The sequence below is a fragment of the Brienomyrus brachyistius genome, unplaced genomic scaffold (assembly GCF_023856365.1).
Source record: "Brienomyrus brachyistius isolate T26 unplaced genomic scaffold, BBRACH_0.4 scaffold47, whole genome shotgun sequence".
NCBI classification, from domain to species: Eukaryota; Metazoa; Chordata; class Actinopteri; order Osteoglossiformes; family Mormyridae; genus Brienomyrus; species Brienomyrus brachyistius.
The window spans coordinates 946001-964214 of NW_026042322.1; the positions used below are offsets into that span (position 1 = coordinate 946001).

Consider the following 18214-nt stretch of genomic DNA (forward strand, 5'->3'; position numbering starts at 1 on the left):
GCATGTCCTGTAAACAAACTCCTGTTTTACATACGGTTTCACTTGAGGGCCTTGGGTCCAAGAGCTGGGCCGCATTTGGGAACATCATCCAGGCTTCTTGCACCCTCGCAGTACCGGTCGAAGCCCCTTTGGCACACCCCATCTGAGACGAAGTGAACCTGGCTTGCTAAGTCGGTGCCCCCTCAGAAAATGGCGCCCTAAACCGACCCCTGTGTCACCTAATTGGTTGGCCAGCACCTTCAGCTCCAGCTCCAGATCTTACATGGACATCAGTAGCTGTTAATCAAGGTTGATACAGTGACACTTGGACACCGTGTCTCTAAAGGAGTTTGGCAATCTGCAGCTTGTCTTGTTCTAGCCCTCTGCTGAACACACGTGTACACAGTGTCTCGTGTCCATCAAAAATGTGTCACTGTTCAAATAGCTAAGTTGACTGAATCTAGATCTAGCATGGTTTAAAATGAGGTATCTACCTCTGAAATGTGAACGTTCCCTGAGCCAAGGTTTCTTACAGCTGGTCAGTGATTTGAGCATTCATACAAAATGCTTGTGTATTGCTTTATAAATGGCAGAAGTTTCTCTGTGCCAGTATTTAATTAGTTGTTTCAGTCCCTCTGTATGATGGGTTTCTGTCGAAATTCTATGTATCTCTCTAGACATATATTTCAATAGCAGTTTGTTTTCATCACAGATATCAGTGCGAGAGCAGGTACCTGTGAACTCATGAGAAATCTTGAATCTCTGTCCCTTTGTACTCCCCCCCCCTCCTTTGTAAGCAACAAGCTTCTCAACAAGCTGTTGGTTTTGCAGACCCTCTTTTCAAAACAATCCCCCACTCAACCAAGATGTCTGCCTGTGCCGGTCACCGCAGTTTCTCAGTCACAAAAGGACTTTTCTTTATGTTTGTCAGCGCATTCGTTTGGGGTTGAGGGGGAAAGGGGGGGGTAGACTAGCTTCTCGCAGGATTCCTGTTCTTGGGTGGTGGTTGCGTTGTTTTCAGAAATACCATTTTTCCCAATTGTTGAGACCTGTGAATCAGACTTTTAAAAATAGCTTGCAGGCTTTGTCGAACCCAAGTCAGGCACAACACTTGTGCCTTCAGATGACGTGGACAAACAGGCCATGTGAGTGGAGCCATCCCCTGATGTCGGCCGCAGCCTTTTCTCCAGTGCCCACGCTGGCCGAGAGCCACACTTTGCATGCAGTTAGCGCAGAATCCAGCAGCTCAGGACCACATTTACATCTCCGAGTCCAGACTGGTCCACACAACCCTCGCCTCTAAACAAACAGGCAAAAAAGAGGCGTGGTTAGAATCACCGCTAAAGAGGATCATTAGGGTTAAAATGTGCTTTTCTGGCCAATGTAACTGATTTTCTTCCTGAGGTCACACAAATATGCTCGCCGCTGGTGGCCTGAAAAGTAGCCAGTGATTCCAGCTATGAGGCCAAGATGTTGAAAAGAACCTATAAGATGTTTTTTGATTACTTCTGTAAAAAAAGTAATCCTTAAGCAGAAGTGTTGTTGGTTGTATAAACGTTTTTCCGTCTGCACTGCACAGAATCTACTGTGGGTACACAACTTAATAATTTCATTGAAAAGCAGGTGCGTCGTCTGGGCTGAGAGTGCTTGAGCCCTTTGCCCCCTTTGCCCAAATGATTACCCTCTTTTTGAGACTCTAAGTGGTCATTTTTGATAACAGACGGTCACACTAAATGTACTTTTCATAAACAACTAACTGTGTGAGGGATACACGGTCAGTTCTTGGCCCATGGACGTAATCTGTTCCATCAATCCTTGCATTTGTCGAATTTCGCTTCACATATCATTCAGAAAAAAACACAAGCCAAAAATATCCTAGCAGTACATACAAACGAACACATTGAACAAATGCTCAGATTAGGCTTTAATATATTTTCAATGTGTGCTTCCGTAACCGCTCTACATCCCAGATTTTGCAGTGTTTTTCTTTCTTTTTTTTTTTTTTTTTTGCAGCTGTCCGGATTTACGTAAATTAAGAGCTGCCTGCATTTAAACTTGCATCTTTAACCTTTGCAGCTTTAATCCTGAGTAAACTGAAAAATGTCAAATAGGTAAAATGAAAAAAGTTCTACAGCCAATGAAAGTGCCCGCGATGTATGCAGGTCGTGCCTCTTTCCTCCGTCTGCCCCTTTAAACACGCGGCATGTCGCTGGGGGGCGTGGCCGACTCTCCACAGGTAGAGTAGATCTCAGGTATCTCACTCCAGCTCCTCAGTCTCGCCTGACGACACCCCTCTTTACAGGTTGCTCTCGTTTGTCCTTGAGATTCTTTTTCCGGAGCTTTCTCATTCCCCAGAAGACATTATCAATGGTATGTGGGGGGGGGGCCTGGCCTAGGGTCTGACTGAGCCTTCCGTGGGATCAGAGACGCGCATGTGGGTAATTATGAAGCTCCCTTTCGCTTGACACATAAATTTATAGTTATACGTATGTTGTGCCGCCGGGGTGAATTAAGGAGGTAGTGAATTGCGAGAGAGACACGCACGCACGCACACACATACATGCGGGAAGAAATGCCGGTGGTTAAAGTGGAGAAAGACCCATCCCCGGATGCCTCGGAGATCTCTCTGTCGGCCATCCACGCCTCCCCCGAGGAGCCCCAGCGAGGTCGTCGCCGGAAACGGCCGCTACAGCGGGGCAAGCCTCCCTACAGCTACATTGCCCTCATCTCGATGGCGATTGCCAATGCCCCGGACCGCAGGCTCACGCTTGGAGGCATCTACAAGTTCATCACAGAGCGCTTCCCCTTCTACCGCGACAACTCCAAGAAATGGCAGAACTCCATCCGCCATAACTTGACGCTCAACGACTGCTTCATTAAGATCCCACGGGAGCCCGGACGGCCCGGCAAGGGCAACTACTGGACTCTGGACCCTAACGCCGAGGACATGTTCGAGAGCGGCAGTTTCCTGCGGCGGAGGAAACGCTTCAAGCGGTGCGACTTTACCACCTACTCGGCGTACGTACCTGAGCCCCCAGCTTTCGCCTCCGTGCAGATCTCCAGAGCGGCTTACAGCGGCCCCGTCTATTCGAACATGACTGTGAGTCCGCCGTACAGCCAACAGGTGGCGCCCTCGTGCTACCCCTCCTCCCCGGCAGCTTTCGGCGCTGGCCAGTCTCGGATGTTCAGCATCAACACCATCATCGGGCACCACGGGGGCCTGGGTTCAGGAGCGGACCTCGTGCAGCAGCCCGGCCGAAGTTTTAGCCCCGACCTGGGCTCTGTGGGGAGCTCGTGCAGCCTGAGCAATGTGGATTTCCAGGCACAGGCCTGTGGTGGGGCCATGCTATCACGCTCAGCCAGTCACATGGCATTCCCATACTCCGTCCCGAATGGACACCTGTCCGTGCAGAGTGCGTATCCGCAAGGCAGTAGCCAGATCTACGGCACCACCAGTCGCCTGGGAATTCCCAGTTCTCCCGGTGTCACCAGTGATACGATGGACCCCTATGGGAGAATGTCACCTGGCCAGCTGTCCTCTTTAGCTCCATATAACAACACAAGCACCATACCTAGTGCCAGTAGTTACCTGAGACCCCCAACGTACACAGGTAACATGGAGAGGTTCGTGTCTGCAGTGTGACGTCTGGGAAGATAATTGCTTGGCCTTGGGAAGCCAGTTTAGTGAATTTGTTTTGTTTTTGTTTTTTTTTGGAGACGTGGCATGTATGTTACGTAATGGTGATGGAACATTCTGGAGGGGGGACTCTTTATTTTATTCGCCATGTAACCGCCGACGTGAAACGTGCTCCCAAGTTTCACAGAGTACAAAGGCGTGAGGCAAGCAAGAAGTTAGCAACTGGTTTTCAAATACCAGTAGATCTAAAAAATTTGTCCTTTTATACTCCAAACATGGTGGAGCTCTGGATTCCGAGATCGTGCAAGTCCGTAAAAGGGGAGAAGGTTTTGGTATCCTCTCAAGCGCTGTTGTTTGATCACGCTGGGCTCGTCAGGCAGTTTCTGGAGGTGTTCTCTGGTGTTTGGTTGTATGACAGTATGCTTTTTGTACCGAAATTAGGTCTGAGATGTTTATATTAAACTTGTATGAAAGTGATTCAGCAGTTTTGGATTTAGGTTTTCTGTACATATTTATATTTTACAAAGCTCTGTAAATTATTTCGACGCTTATCTTAAATGCATTTTCAGGAACCTTTGTTTTGAAAGATGTTCTGTCCTGTTATTATTGTGTATGATCATGTAATGATTTTCAAAAAAGTGAATTAGCTCCAGAAATCCAGAAACCTTTTAATAACCATAAAAAGCTTTATGCCTCACTTTGCATGACTGTCCTCTGCACATGATGGTAGTTGTGCTTTTTTCAGTATTATTTATCAGTTCCAGAAATCCAGAAGTGTATTCTGTAAGGATATAATTGTGGTTAACATTTTCTGCTCTGACAAAAGCAGATTTATTTTTTGATACTATGTAATTGTGCTGTTATCCAGACCAGCATAGCACTGTGCTCAGTATTATAACTGTTCAAAAGGACACTCCCTTTATTTCAATAACATTAGACTAAAACAATTGGCTACAACTTTCGCATAAGTTGCTGGAAAATAAATTTGAATAACATTTGGAATTTAATTTTAGGTGGACATGATTGATAGATGTGGAAGGCAATGGCCTGTAGTTTCTCCATTTCAAAAGAAAGTCATTTTTAAGATATTCCGAGGTTACGTGAGCTAATTATTGCCATTTCGTGTTTTAGGCAAAGCGCTTTATTCAGCCGGCTGTGTCATGCTCTGTACCACCTACATCACTTACTGAGGGGGACGGCTGGAGTCCCTCCCAGACTGAATAGGGGTAGGGGTACACCGTGGATGGGATACCAGTCCCTCACAGTCAGACAGCAGTTAATCCAGTTGCATTCCCCATTTCTCACTAACATTAGTTAACCCACTTGAGAAAATGAAGATAAGCTTGTCTATTCTTCCGCTTTCGTAATCTCACATCGCGTCTGTTAAATAAATGTATATTTCGATGTTATGCATTAGAGTAAATATGAGCTTAAACGCAGATTTAGGCGACTTTTCGATCACGGGTGAGGAGTCCTGACCCGCACCCCAAGAGCAACAACATTCATCATCACATCAGCAGCACCCAGGGTGGGTGGGCGGAGCCCAAATGGGGCCATCGTCCTTAATCATACGACACAGTGCGAAGGGCCTTTGAGCCCAGCCGCTACTCTGCATCCAGCACGCTTAAGGTGAATTATAAGGGAAATATGGAAGAAGGAAAAAAAAATAAAAAATGCAGATGTGTTAAATCAGAGTTTAGAATAAATACCAACTTGCGTACTTTTACAGGGCACTACGTAAGTTTTAAAAATATTCTCATAATACGTACATTGTAAATGGTAAACCAGACTTGTAATGTATGTAACAGAGTGTCACATAAGTCTACTTAACCAATTGAAGGTCAGCTAATTAATTTGATGTTTAAGCAACCACAATTACAATGTTTTTGAAGCAATTTAAAAAAAAAAAAAAAAAACATACCAGCTTTTAACAGGACTCGACAGGTCTATACAATCATTAGTTACTGTTGAAGGTGAATATAGGTTAATAACCCTATAACATGAAACAATTCTCAAGCCAGGACCCATGGAACAAAGACACGTATGAATTCGCGTCTTTTCACAATTTTATTCTGACAAAAAAAAAAAAAAAAAAGAGCATCGAGAATATTTTACTGTCCGACCCGCTGCATAAACCACATGCTGTTTGGAATGTCATGACACCTTTATGGGGCAACTTTAGTCTACCAAAATATTCCCAAAATAGGAGATTTAAACAGTAGGGGGCAAAATGAGGTACATTTCACATGTTTCTGCAAGGCACAACAGCAAAAAAAAAAAAACTATCATCCATCCTTTAAACTGCACCACTGGAAGCACTGGCACTGCATGAGAGCGCACAATAAAAAGTACTGATGCCTGTGAGCCCCTCAGCATTAATGAAACAAAATTCCCATCAAGGTAAAAATACCATATAAAGCAAGGCGCCCCCTAATGTTACTCAGCAGAATGGCAGACAGACAGCATAAACCACAGCACTGACAAAGACTGACATGCAACACAGACACCAAAAATGGAAAGATGTGCTTTTAAATAATTTTTTTTTTAATGTTCACGTATCACCCCCACCCAGTGGATAACAAACTAAACCTCCATATTTGGGGAATGTTAACAGCAAACGGAAGAAACAAATCTAATTCAAATTAAGTGCTGGTTGGTGGAGGGGGTGGTGCAGTGGTCAGCACTGTTGATATACCAGTTTGCCCATGGTGTGCCCTGTGATGGGTAGGCACCCCATCCTGGATCATTGCCAGCATGTTCCCAAAATAATTCGAAACTCCTCACTGGATTTATTTTCCATTTAAGTTTATTCAGTTTTAGTATATAAAACAAACACATAAAACCATTTCAGAGGCAAGTAACTTTCATAATTGTGGTTTTACGTAAAAGGATTCCACAATATTCACAATCATCCAAGGTATTCCACAAGTCTTTGCAGTTCCTGGCAACCCTGTACCACAGCTGGAACAGAGGAGAGTGTCTGTGGAGACACGGAGACATGGCGATCAGATGGCATGGTTGGATCACAACCAGATTTGCCCACTGGACACCCAGCAGATGTACAGTTACACAGTGCTGAGAGCTAAAGCAGGCCATGGAAGCCCAGACCAGCCCAAAGGTTCAGCCACCGGCCCCTACCTTTCTCACGGTCTCTATCATCTCATCCAGTAGCTGTAGCTCCCGTTCCACTTTCCTCTGGTTGGTTTCATGGACCAGCCGCTGAAAGGGATCCGGCAGGATTATTAGTGAACAAGGCCAGTAGGGGCCCAGTGGATGAGCTTGTGGACCAACCAGCATCCCCCATGCCCCCGATCCTACACTCACGTGTCTCTTGGCTCGTTCCACGAGTTTAAATCTGCTGTCCTCGGACTCTGCAAGGCTCCTCTTAAGCCTCTCCACCTTCAGGTAAAAATAACCACATCGAGTTAGACTCAGAGACAGAAAGGCGATCTGCAGTGGACCGTTAGCTCCATCTGAGAGCCCCACCTCACTCCGCAACAAGATCTTCTCGTTGAGAGCCTCGAGGTTGGGTGCCGACTGGCCACTGGCAAGCTCCTCCCTCAAGGCCTGCACCTCCAGCTGGGCCCGCTGCAGGGAGAGCTGAAGCCCTGAGACCTCCCTACGCAGCTCCTGTGGGAGGTGAGGGCACGGACCCGACACCGTGTTATCCAAACAACACTTCATTAGAGTCTTGTAACTCATCAAAAGGTTAATCTGAGAAATGCGTCTTACAGTATTTTCAGCCCGGTGCATATTGAGGAGCTCCTGGCTTTGGTCCATCTCCATGCAAAGCTGCCTCAGCGCTTTCTCATCCTACGCGAGAAGGAAGATGGTATTTCGAACTAATCGCCATTGTCCAGGTCATTCTACCCATGAAGGATTATGCAGACTGACACCAGATGAATGCTGCTAATTTACACAGTCGAGTCAAAGAACTGAAACTCTCCCCCTCGTCCCCAATTCACCTGGGCCTTCTGCTGCAGTGACACTGCATTATGGTCCACCTGTGCCTGAAGGCGGCTGTTCTGCTCCTTCAGGTCGGAGACTTCACACCCGTGACTGCGTGAGAGTGCCTGCAGCTCCCTCTGTAGGCTGGCACTGGAACAAATGCCACAAATGCAATATTCATAGATGTGACTGCACTATTGCTTAAATTTAATATCACATCATGAACCAATGGGTGTGTATTTACGGTCACCCTTCAACCCAGACACCTACACAGTCTGCTCCAGCTCGACCTGCTTGGCGTCCTTCAGCTCCTGCAGCTGTCCAGCGGCAGCACCGAGCTCAGACATGGCCTCCCCCAGCCCTGAGAGCAACTCCAGCACGTTGTTCTGATCCTCTTCTGGTGGGAGAGCCAAAATAAGCTTGCTGAGCTCTCAGCAGAGCCGACCACACTACAGATGGGGGCGAAGGGGGCGGAGCCTCGTACCTTCCTCCTTCTTTGGAGTGGTGGGATTGACGCGAGTGAACGCGCTACATCTGTTGCTCATCTCCTCCTGCACGCTCCCCCCTACAGCAGCTGAAGGACAGTGCACCACGTTAACCAACACAACACAGGGGTGCTAAAACAGCTCTTCCTCAGATCCCAGACTGCGCACTCCTCCTCTTCCTCCTACCGGTCTCACACTGCGGCATGTCGTCGGCAGAGATGGCATCCATGACCGTATCCACGAAGGACGTGCCGACGCGGCGTGACGTCCCGGCTGACGGGTCCTTGGGGGCACCATCGGGCTTCTCCTTGTAGAGATGGGCAGAAGATCCAAGTATGGCAGCACAGTCGTTTAAATAAATAATAAGGGACTTACACCCTGTTCATCAGGATTAAATCAATTAGTGAATTCATTGTCAACGAAACTGCTTCTCCAATATGTAGCTGGATTCCCCACAGTTAAGAGGACAGAACTCCATGTGATGAACACACATGCTCTTTGTAAACTGAACCTTCAAGCCAGCAGCCGTATGCCTGGGAACCACGTGTTAATATGTAGACAAAAAAATTCCCATAAGAGCATGCAGGCAGAACGAGCAGGCGGCCTCACCCCATCTGAGAGCGCCCCCTGCAGGCTGATGGTGAGACCTCTCACTCGGTGGTGCAGAAGAGCCACTTCCACAGAGGCCTGGACCAGTTTCTCACCCATACCCAGCAGCATGCGGCGCGCCCTTTCCTGGGTGCTGTCCAGCTCCTCCTGAACGGAGTCACGTTCCTTCCTAGAGGGGGAGCAGGTGAGCGACACACCCATCAAACGTCCATTCCTGGTTTTTCGTACGTGAATCTCAATTTTTTATGTCTGGTATTCCCACTGCTATATATCTTAGGTAGTTGGGGGGGGGGGGTGCGCAAATATACACTTAATGAGTGAAAACCAAGCACACCTCCCCCAGCAATGGTTCGGTCTGGTATCTACAGTATGCTACGGATGCCCAGAAGGCACAAGAAAGACAAAAGGCAGAGCTGGAAGCGCTCACTGGAGGTGAGTCAGGGCTTGCTTCAGGTCCTCGCACTGCAGATTCCGCTCCCTCAGGCCCTGCAGGTGCGAGCGGAGCAGGCCCTCGGTCTCCGCCACCTGCTCTCGGGACAGCTCATTCTCAGCCTGCAGGAACTGGCCCACCATGGCAGCGGGTGCGAACACAACGTCAGCGTTAACTGCAGCGCAGGTCAAATGAGCCGCCCCCGCCCAGTGTGAGAGGTGCCGTTTGGTCAGGGGTCCAGGCGGTGACCATTTCAATGCATTATTAAAAACTAAAAACGGAACCATCTGACGAGGTGATTATGTAAATGACCGCAGTAGAACCCAGCTAACAGCAAATAGCGGTACAGGTTTGGAGGAACAGGGGACAACGGGGTACAGTAGGGGGCGCCCTCACTTCATTCATCTCCCTGGCAGTAGACAGCTGCATCTGGATGTCCTGGAGATGCCGCAGCTGCTGGACGTGGCCCTCAGCCTGCCTCTGCAGCTCCTCCAGCTGCTGGTCTCGCTCGGCCAGGGCCTGACCCAGCTCCTTAATCTGGTCCTGAGACTGCCCAAGATCTGCCTCCAAGCTGGGGGCGGGGGTTGGTACAGACCATTAGAGCTGGACAGATCTCAGGGCGCTGGCCTTGTAGGTCTGCTTTAAGTGTAAATCCTTATTTTACAGCTGGCATATTCATAAAACACAGACTTTTTGGATTTCCAGGCAAATTTAAACTCCAAACCAGACATTTCTGAGGTAGTTGCCCATCTAGATCCAGGGAAACATTGCTTAGTAATTATCTATTGAGGATGGCAGAGAGGTGCTAACCTGTGGATGCGTTCAGTGGCCTCTCTCACTTCTTCAGATGCCTGCTGTGACCTGTGAACACACGCCAGAGATGACAAAGAGCAGCCAGATTGGGAGCGGTAGGCGGGCTGGCCGGCCCCAACGGCACTGGGCTGAGCCCATGCCGGAGGGGTCACCATGCGGACATCTACAGCCCGAAGTAACGCACTTGTCGGTCTCGTCGGCCAGGGCCTGCTGCAGGAAGGCGTAGGAGGCCTGGATGGATGACACAGAGGCGGACATCTCCGTATTCTTCATCCGCAGCCCGTCACGCTCCTCCTCTGCCTCGTTCAGCCGTTGCCGCAGCACAGACATCTCTGAGGAAAAAGTGCACAGGGACGAGGAGGGACAAACATTTGCATTTTTAATCACTTGGGACGAAGCAACAGCTTGCTTTCGACGGAGAAGAGGAATCTAAGCCTAAATCAAAAGTATCATTCAATTTTTATTCCAAATACAATACCTATTGTCTTAAGACAGATGCACAATATTCCACACCGAACTGAGTTCGGTGTTCATTAAACCTGCTGGTGAAGCATTAATGCATCAGTTGTAGAATTCTAGCTTGCCACACAGAAGGCTCGGGTTCTATTTCCAGCCAGAGTAGATCCTCATTAGAAGTGGTGTGTGGTTCTGCAGATTAGAACCCGTGACAGGAAGGTCGTCGGTTCAAATCCCAAGGCAGGCAGAGTGATGTTACGGTTGGGCCCTTGAGTAAGGACCTTAATCCCCAATTGCTACAGGGACACTCTCACCCGGCTTTCTGAAATCTATGTCGCTTTGGATAAACCAATCTGCCAAATACATAAAACACTGTTGTACCCACAACCCCACCTGAGTTCACAATGGCCATCTGCAGACTGAGATCCCCAATCTGCTGGGTAGCTTCCCGGAGGTCCGATACCATCCGAGCCAGTTCATCTTCCATCTGAAACAGTCACAGGGCATTTTAAAAATGGGGCCGACCTGATGGCTGACAGGAGATCAGTAACAAAGGTCACCAAGACCCCGTTTACACCAGTATGGTGTCAGTGCGGGGCCTTTTCCCAGTCCAGAACAGGTTCTGCGCTTTTCCACCGCAGAAAACTGGCCCTGGGCCAGAAGAAACAACTCTAGCATGGCACCACGGAAATGCTGTTCTCAGAACCATCGGGTCCGAATAAACAATCATATTAACTGCCATATTAACAATCGTAAAAGAATCGTAAAAAGGAATCTTACGGCAATGCTAATTAGGTTACATCTCAGTCAAATCGATGGTTTAAAAAAAAAAAAAAATATATATATATATATATCCATACCCATTGTCTTGAGAGCATTCACCATGAATAATTAATACTGCTTGATGTTATTATTGAAAGAAATATTGAATATTGAAAGAAAGTTCTGCATACAGAACTTATAGCATCTTAAAAGCAAAGCAAAGCATTTTCTTATGGTCTGCGATGATGATTCACCTGGGAACCAGCAAGATACAGCCCAGTACTGGCTCCGCATTGGTGGAAACCCGGTATAAGAAGCAGGAGGACGACAGCTCAGGCACAGAGCATGACCCTTCCGATCACTTCCCCTGAACGGTTCTGGCAGACAGCAGGAGTGTCATTCTCCAATGGAGAAATGGGGGCCTTGGGCTACACCTCCCTACCCTGATTTTCTCTACCACCGCCTGGTCCCGCTCCATCCCCCGTGTCTCCGCCTCCCCCAGGGCAGTGGCAGTCCTGTTCCACATTCCCTGCACAATCGGGCCAGCCCGCTGCAGGAGACGTCGAGCTTGGCACAGCTGCGGGGAGACACGCGAACAAACCAAATGGCTCACATCGGCTCCCAGCCTGCAGCTCACCCAGGATATGTCAGGAGAAATCACATTCTGTCCACCTGTCGCCATCTAAACTAACCTCTTCCTGCAGAGAGTTCTGGCTGCATATGGAAGACTCCAGCAGTTCATTTGCGGCTTGAAGGGAGTCTACATATTCCTTGTTTAATGAAGCCTAGAGCAAAGGAAGGAGAGAAAAGTTATATCTGAGGTGGTCAGCTAGAGGTGGGCGTGGCCTGAATCCGCACAGAAGAGCGGCCCACCTGCTCCAGGTAGGACTGGGTGAGCGCCTCCTTCACCTCCAGGTGAGAGCCCAGGCTCTGCTCGAGCGCCGCTATCCTAGCGGCACAGCGAGCCCTCAGCTGCTCTGTCACTTCGAAGGCCTGCGTTTGGGGTTAAAGGTTAACAGGGAAACCATCGGAGCATGCGACTGCCCCCCTACCCACTCCGCCAATTAACAATGAACATTTTGTTTCTATACAGGCTCGAGCCATTTTCCACCAGGGAAAACCCCAGAGGCCACTTAGCATTCAGCTGTAGCCCTGTATCCAGATTCTGACTGGAGGTGGCGCTAAAGTGCAGCATGACATTTTTTGAGAACCAATAAATACAAAATGTACAAGGGTCCTCCTCAAAGCACATATACACTCAAAATATGATTGGCTAAAGGCAAGCTTGGGGAGTGGGGGAGGAGTAGCAGTGCTAATGACAAGAAAAACACCACTGAAAAATAAAAATTTATCATTTAGCCAAACTCAAGAAAACCGTATTAATATTCATAGGATGCTGCTCATTTTCAAGATGTTTAACAATACATTCGGTACAGAAATAAGCTGGTTTTGTTTTCAAGCAGCTGAGCTTTTAAAGTTAAGGAAGGTCATTAAAGGCTGGGGGGTCATTTTTTTCTAGAGCCAGGTGTAGTGCTGGGGGGGAGAGCATACCGCCGCCTTGGCCTGCAGCGCCTCCTCCATCCGCTGCCTCATCTGCTCACGCTCCTGCAGGCAGCCGCTGGCCTTCTCACCCATCCTCCGCAGGGCCTCCCTGCACTGCCCGTACAGCGCCCTCATCTGGACCATCTGCATAAAGCCACCAATCACATCATAGCCAATCAAATCGCATCATTGCCCTCTCCAAGCCAATCAGAGTGAAGCATATCCGCATCTTATCAATGAAGAGACTCTAAATGCATAGACCCGCCGAATAACCCGCCTGTTTACAGACACCGTTGTGTTCATCGCTGGTAAGATGAGCAATTTCATTCAACCTAGTCAGAGCATCTTGAGTTTCTGTGCTGATGGCAACCTGTCAATGAAAACACAGAAAAAGAAAGGATACAATAAAAGGAGACCATTAAATAAGTAAATAAACAACATGTACTAACAGGAATCTTGTTATGCATCCTCAGTCCTAGTGATCAGACCCAGAAACTCACCACGGCGGCCTTGACATCCTGCATACCGTGGAGAAGATTCTTCATAGCCTCCTGGTCCAACTCAAGAGCGCTGATCTTCTCCAGAGCTTTAATATACAGCTCTTTGTACATCACCACCTGGCCGCATAGTGCACAGGAGTCAGTGCTAATCGATAAATGACTAAGCAGGCGATTAAATGATTAGACCAAAACGCGGTACACCCTAAAGCCTGAGAGGACATCCATCCCTGCTACCTGGTTCAGCTCAGTATGGTCCGTCTGGATGAACTTCTCCCGGAGCTCGGAGGGTCCCGGGCCACGAGACTGGTTCTGAGCTCTGATACAGGACAGCTGCTGAGATAGAGCCTCCACCATGACTAGCGTGGAGGTCAGCCGCTGCTCCAGCTCCTGCCTGGAGGCCGAGGCCAGGCTTCCAGGGGAAAGGCTGACGACGAGCAACACAGGCCAACCAGTCAAACAAAACGATAAATGACCAAAAGTAGTATAACCAATAATAAAAAAAATCATCTAAAAGCTCTCAACCCTTATGGAGTCATCAAAAGTAAATTCAGCCGAGCCAAATTAAGTGCTAAGAGCGACATGACTTTTCTCGAAACAAAAGCAAACTCACTTCCATAGCAGGGAGTCTGTGCTGGTACTGGCTTCAGCCACAGAGAACTCCCTCTTCCGCTCGAAGACGCCAGAGGTGTTGACACTCTGCTCGCTCAGCCGGACGGGGCTGGTCCAGGTGCTGACACTGTGGCACTCTGCAGGCGCCGCACCGACGCAGAGGTTCCCCGACGTGCGGATGAGCAATTCCGCCATCTGCAGGAGCTGCTGCTGCAGGGGCATGGTCCTGCCGGGAAAGGGGTCTGCGGGGACCCCGACAGCGGCCTCCAGGACGTCAGGCTGCAACAGCTCCAAGCTCAGTGCAGTGGAGTTCAGCCGAGGTGGTGGCATGGGACTCTCCAGGTTCTCAGTCCACATGCCACTCACTCGACCACCCAGGAGGCTATTGTGATTATCAAGAGCAGCTGGGGTACATTCTGCACGCCGTCCTGGAAGGGTGCTACCATCTGCCGGCACGTGGCCCAAAAACTCATCCTGAGGCTGGGCGGGATCTGGCGTCTGCTCCCTCAAGCGAGGACTCCGTGAGAGAGTAGTATGAAGGATCTTTGGGGAGGAGAGAGTGAAAGGGTCCTCAGAGCCTTCCTGGGAGTGCAGAATAGAGAGGCCACTGTCGCGGGACGTTCCAGCGCCGGTTTGGGCTGCTCCATTCTCCTGCAAGTCCCTTGGAAACATGGGATCTGCATCTACCTGAAGTTTCTTACCCACATATGGCGTAGAACTCCCTGCAATTAAACCAACTGCATCATCCACATTTTGCCAAAGAGAAGCATTTAATACCGGACTGGCCGCCAGCGTCAAAATGACGTGTGGCAGGGACTGGTCAGTGATTCTAGAAAGTTCAGGCTGCTGATGCTCATCTACACTCTGCTCAACTCGCACTGTCAGACGGGATTCCCTGGAACCTTCCTGATCAACTGGAGCACAAGAATGTTCATCTCTTTCAGTGCCCTTTAAACTCTCAGAGCAGAGAGCAACTTGGACCATGTTCTCAGCATTTGCATCTGACCCCGTCAAAATACAAGATGTTTCAGAACCAGGTAGCTCATCTCCCAAAATCCTACTTTCCTTCTCCATACAGTAAGCATGGTCTTTATGCTCACTGCTGGACGGTGGGACTGGGTCTTCCAAATCTTCAACAGCATTGCTCTCATTTCCACAGACGACAAAACTTTGGCCAACTTGATCTTCAGGTAAAGGCAAAACAGTCTCCTCTGAAAGTCTGGAGGCATCTGAGATCTCAATATCAGCTCCAGTGCACACGAAGGATTTCAGTGTAATGTGACCAACTCCATCGCCACACTGCTGGCCAACAGCATCTTCATCAGCGACTGGAACTGCGTCACTACTCACATCATCAAATCGTTCATCCAGAGGAGCTACGGTCTTCATTCCCTCACCATCCAGTTGTTTCTCATTTTCTTTTTTCACAATCTCCATACTGTACAAAACAGCTGAACTACACTTGGCCATTTTCACATCCGCTACATTCTCCTTCATGTGCTCCCTGTCATCTGGCAGAATTACAGCGGCAGGTGAACGGCGAGCGCAGACAGGACGCGGCTCCGACTTACAGCTTGTCACTTCACCCTTTATGGAGGATCAAATCAGTGAGACAGTTTGAGTTTATAAACAACTTACTCACCCATTAAGTAGAAATTAGATCAAATTAAGCGAATTCGTGTACCCTTATTGCAAATCGAGCCGAACGTTGGTTCCCGTGGGAGTGTTGCAGCTCATTCTGCAGGCTTCTCAGCGGCGACCTGTTAGTGGACTGCATCGCAGGCTGTGCAAACACGTCAGTGCAATGGGGTCACCAGCTTATATCGCGCTTACACGGTATGCTTCCAAACGATGCTTATTTACAGTTCGTAAACGGTGCATTCATCAAGTCAGGGAGGCGTATACTTACAGCGCTATGCTTTAGTAGTCCTCTTCTGGATGATATCCTACTGTCGTATGTGTGTAGATACGGAGCAAATTCCTAAATGATGATAATGTGATTCTCTCTGACGGCTTCCCATTAAGCGAGCTACTAGCAATGAAAATGCGTTTACTTAGTCAGATGGGAGCAGCTTAGGGGGCAGTACGGACTACAAGGACCCGCTTACTGCTGTCAACAGCAAGGCGGGACAAATACAGCTCCTAGACAGGGACATTTCTAAACAATCGCGCTCAGCTATACACAAGACCCAGAGGTTACACTCAAGGAGTGATGGTAGTTTTACTATACGGTATGAAACGTCAGTTTTAGTAATAATAAACTCATTTTACTCACCAAACTTTAACCGCCTGCTCCAAATTCAAACCCAAGATGCTCTTCTCTCATTGGATAATACAAGTAATCGTCACGACGTCTTGCGTCATTACGTATGCACGCATGCATGCAGCCAATGTGTAGCTTGTGTCAAATGTTGTTATACTTTGAGCGGCTTAGCCGATGTGTAAATATTCTGCTCTTAAAGATTCTTCAAGGCGTCGAGAGCTTATGGCAGAAACTCATAAATTCTCTTTTTTCCCATTTTCACCGGTAGATACGGCGAAATGCATCTGTCGGTGTCAAAAACACATGACCCCCCAGGAAACAATCATGTTATAAACACTGCGATTTTTTTCAGACTGAAAGGAAGATTTTCTTCCCATTCGCACGTAGTCAGTTCGACGGTTTTGTGTTTATGAAATGTATAAATATCTAAGTAGCTTAGATAAGTGGATTTATGTCAATTTATTGTTATTTTTATGCATCGTAAGAGCAATTTAAAATATCAAGTTCACTAAATTTCGTGCCTTCAGTTCCACTGTGACGTGCGGATAACAGGCAACATAAGGTGCTACAATGGACAAAACAATTTACAGCATATTGAGAGTGCAATACCGTAAACATGTACGATTGGATTTCAGACGCATTCGTCATGTTAAGACTGTAAATGTGGTTTCATGTCAAAGACTTCAAATGCAAGATCTCAGTATTCTGAAAGAAACTGCTGATTAACCATTTTCACACACATTTTGTGTCATAAACTGGTACTTCCTTTTCATAATAGTGATTAATGTTAGCTTTTTCACATCAGTATTAGAAAATATAGATTAAAAAAGAAATGATTGCAGGATCACTGCTCTACTTGTGTGCCTTCTGTAGTCAGTTAGCTGAGCTGGGAGGCTTCCACATGGCTCTGCTTTCTGCCCGTCTCTGTAGGCCTGCCGTGCTGCGTTGGCGGTTGAGGCAGCTCAGAGGGATGGCGGCCACGCTGCTGCGGCGGTGTGTCACTCTCTCCTGCAGCCTCTTCTGTGTTAAGGCCTCACAGGCGCCATCCAAGGACAGCTTCCTACCCTTCACCACCTGCTCTGGTGGAGGGGGTGCCTGACACAGGTGCTGCAACCCAGGGAGTGCTCGGGCCTCTGGCCTGTAGGAAGGGCTAAGCTGTACCTGTAGCGCCTCCCGCAGGCTAACCATGTCTACCCTCCAGCCCACTGCAGCAGAGCTGGTGTTCATTCGGTCTGGTTTTGCGATCCTCGTCTTCCTCTCCTCAGTGAGTTCAGGCAACCCCTTGGATGGTAGCTGGTAAAAAGCTTGCCTTTTTTCCCAGAGGTCGGCAGGGATGGTCTTATATGGCAGATCTTTCCAGAACGTTTGGCTTTTCTTGTCGAGTGACTGCCCACTGATGCTATGAGTCATCCTGTCTGAGGGTTTCTGCTTGCGTCTTCCACCGCGGGGGTCAGAAGGGAAGACGCTCGCTACAGACGTGTCCCAGCTGAAGCCGTATTTCTTCATAGCGTCCAGGAGCAGGGCATAGATTGTGATGTTGCCCCCATCGGCAGCGTGGCGCAGTGCCGTCCGTCCCTCAAGGTCGATGTGATTCAGATCCGAGTCGAGAGCCCGGATGAGCAGCATGGCGAGTGGCAGTCTCCCATACAGGGCAGCGTACATGAGCGCGGAGCGGCCCCGTCGGTCACAGAGCCCCGCCCTCGCCCCATGAATGAGCAGCATCCTGGCCACGCCCACAGCCCACATCTCCCCATCGTGCAAAGCGCAGAGCATCAGGGCGGTTCTCCCAGCACTGTCCCTCACGTCGACGTCCATCCCCGACTCGACCAGCCTCCTCGCCAGGCGAAAGTCCGCTTTCAGGATTGCGTCATGGATATGCATCTCACTCATGCTCTCCGCCCAAAGTCTCCTGTGATTTTCAGCTCTGGTTAAAAATTGCCGGGATCCTTCCCAACGCGCTCCAGAAGATTCTTTGTGTCTTGGGCAGCGAAGCCTGTTTTCCGTATCACCTTGGAAGACTTTGGTCCAAAGGAAGCCAGTACTTCCTTATAAACTAAGCTTTGCAACATTCACACACGCACACATTGCTGAAACCCAATCCGCAGTTGCTATTGGAAAGGGGGCGTGGCCGGGGCTGTAAATCTTGCTTTGAAAACCCATAACACTTAACGATGCAAAACA

At 48.6% G+C, this 18214-nt stretch overlaps 2 protein-coding genes across 7 annotated transcripts; one reads left to right on the plus strand and one right to left on the minus strand.

Annotated features, from left to right (window-relative positions):
* Positions 1–2094: 2094 nt before the first annotated feature.
* Positions 2095–4623, plus strand: foxe1 (forkhead box E1). Its single transcript, XM_048999695.1, has one exon. It carries the CDS (start codon positions 2540–2542, stop codon positions 3620–3622), a length of 1083 nt encoding a protein of 360 aa, XP_048855652.1. The 5' UTR covers positions 2095–2539; the 3' UTR covers positions 3623–4623.
* A 1781-nt stretch (positions 4624–6404) lies between these two features.
* spag5 (sperm associated antigen 5) lies at positions 6405–18120 on the minus strand. 6 transcript variants are annotated; one of them, XM_048999678.1, is made up of 26 exons: positions 16046–18120; positions 15680–15751; positions 15455–15553; positions 13772–15357; positions 13396–13585; positions 13162–13278; positions 12939–13031; positions 12671–12805; positions 11993–12112; positions 11812–11904; positions 11562–11696; positions 10751–10844; positions 10086–10233; positions 9899–9949; positions 9485–9659; positions 9086–9219; positions 8659–8827; positions 8236–8356; positions 8049–8138; positions 7835–7961; positions 7582–7714; positions 7349–7429; positions 7103–7246; positions 6941–7015; positions 6755–6835; positions 6405–6596 (listed from the first exon to the last, which is right to left on the minus strand). In XM_048999678.1, exons 3-26 carry the CDS (start codon positions 15545–15547, stop codon positions 6525–6527), a joined length of 4257 nt encoding a protein of 1418 aa, XP_048855635.1. In that variant the 5' UTR covers positions 15548–15553; positions 15680–15751; positions 16046–18120; the 3' UTR covers positions 6405–6524. The 6 variants fall into 6 exon arrangements, with proteins under 6 accessions (XP_048855635.1, XP_048855633.1, XP_048855634.1 ...); XM_048999676.1 differs by having other exon boundaries at positions 15680–15799; XM_048999677.1 differs by having other exon boundaries at positions 15680–15802.
* Positions 18121–18214: the final 94 nt, after the last annotated feature.

What these genes read in the sequence shown, in the direction of transcription:
- foxe1 (XM_048999695.1), top strand. Translation starts at nt 2,540, where the DNA reads ATGCGGGAAGAAATGCCGGTGGTTAAAGTGGAGAAAGACCCATCCCCG.
- spag5 (XM_048999678.1), bottom strand. Translation starts at nt 15,547, where the DNA reads ATGCAGTCCACTAACAGGTCGCCGCTGAGAAGCCTGCAGAATGAGCTG. An exon ending in GATGGCCATTGTGAACTCAG is followed by an intron (nt 10,234 to 10,750) that starts GTGGGGTTGTGG and finishes CTTTTTCCTCAG; the next exon opens with AGATGTCTGTGCTGCGGCAA. An exon ending in CACTCCAAAGAAGGAGGAAG is followed by an intron (nt 7,962 to 8,048) that starts GTACGAGGCTCC and finishes CTCTCCCACCAG; the next exon opens with AAGAGGATCAGAACAACGTG.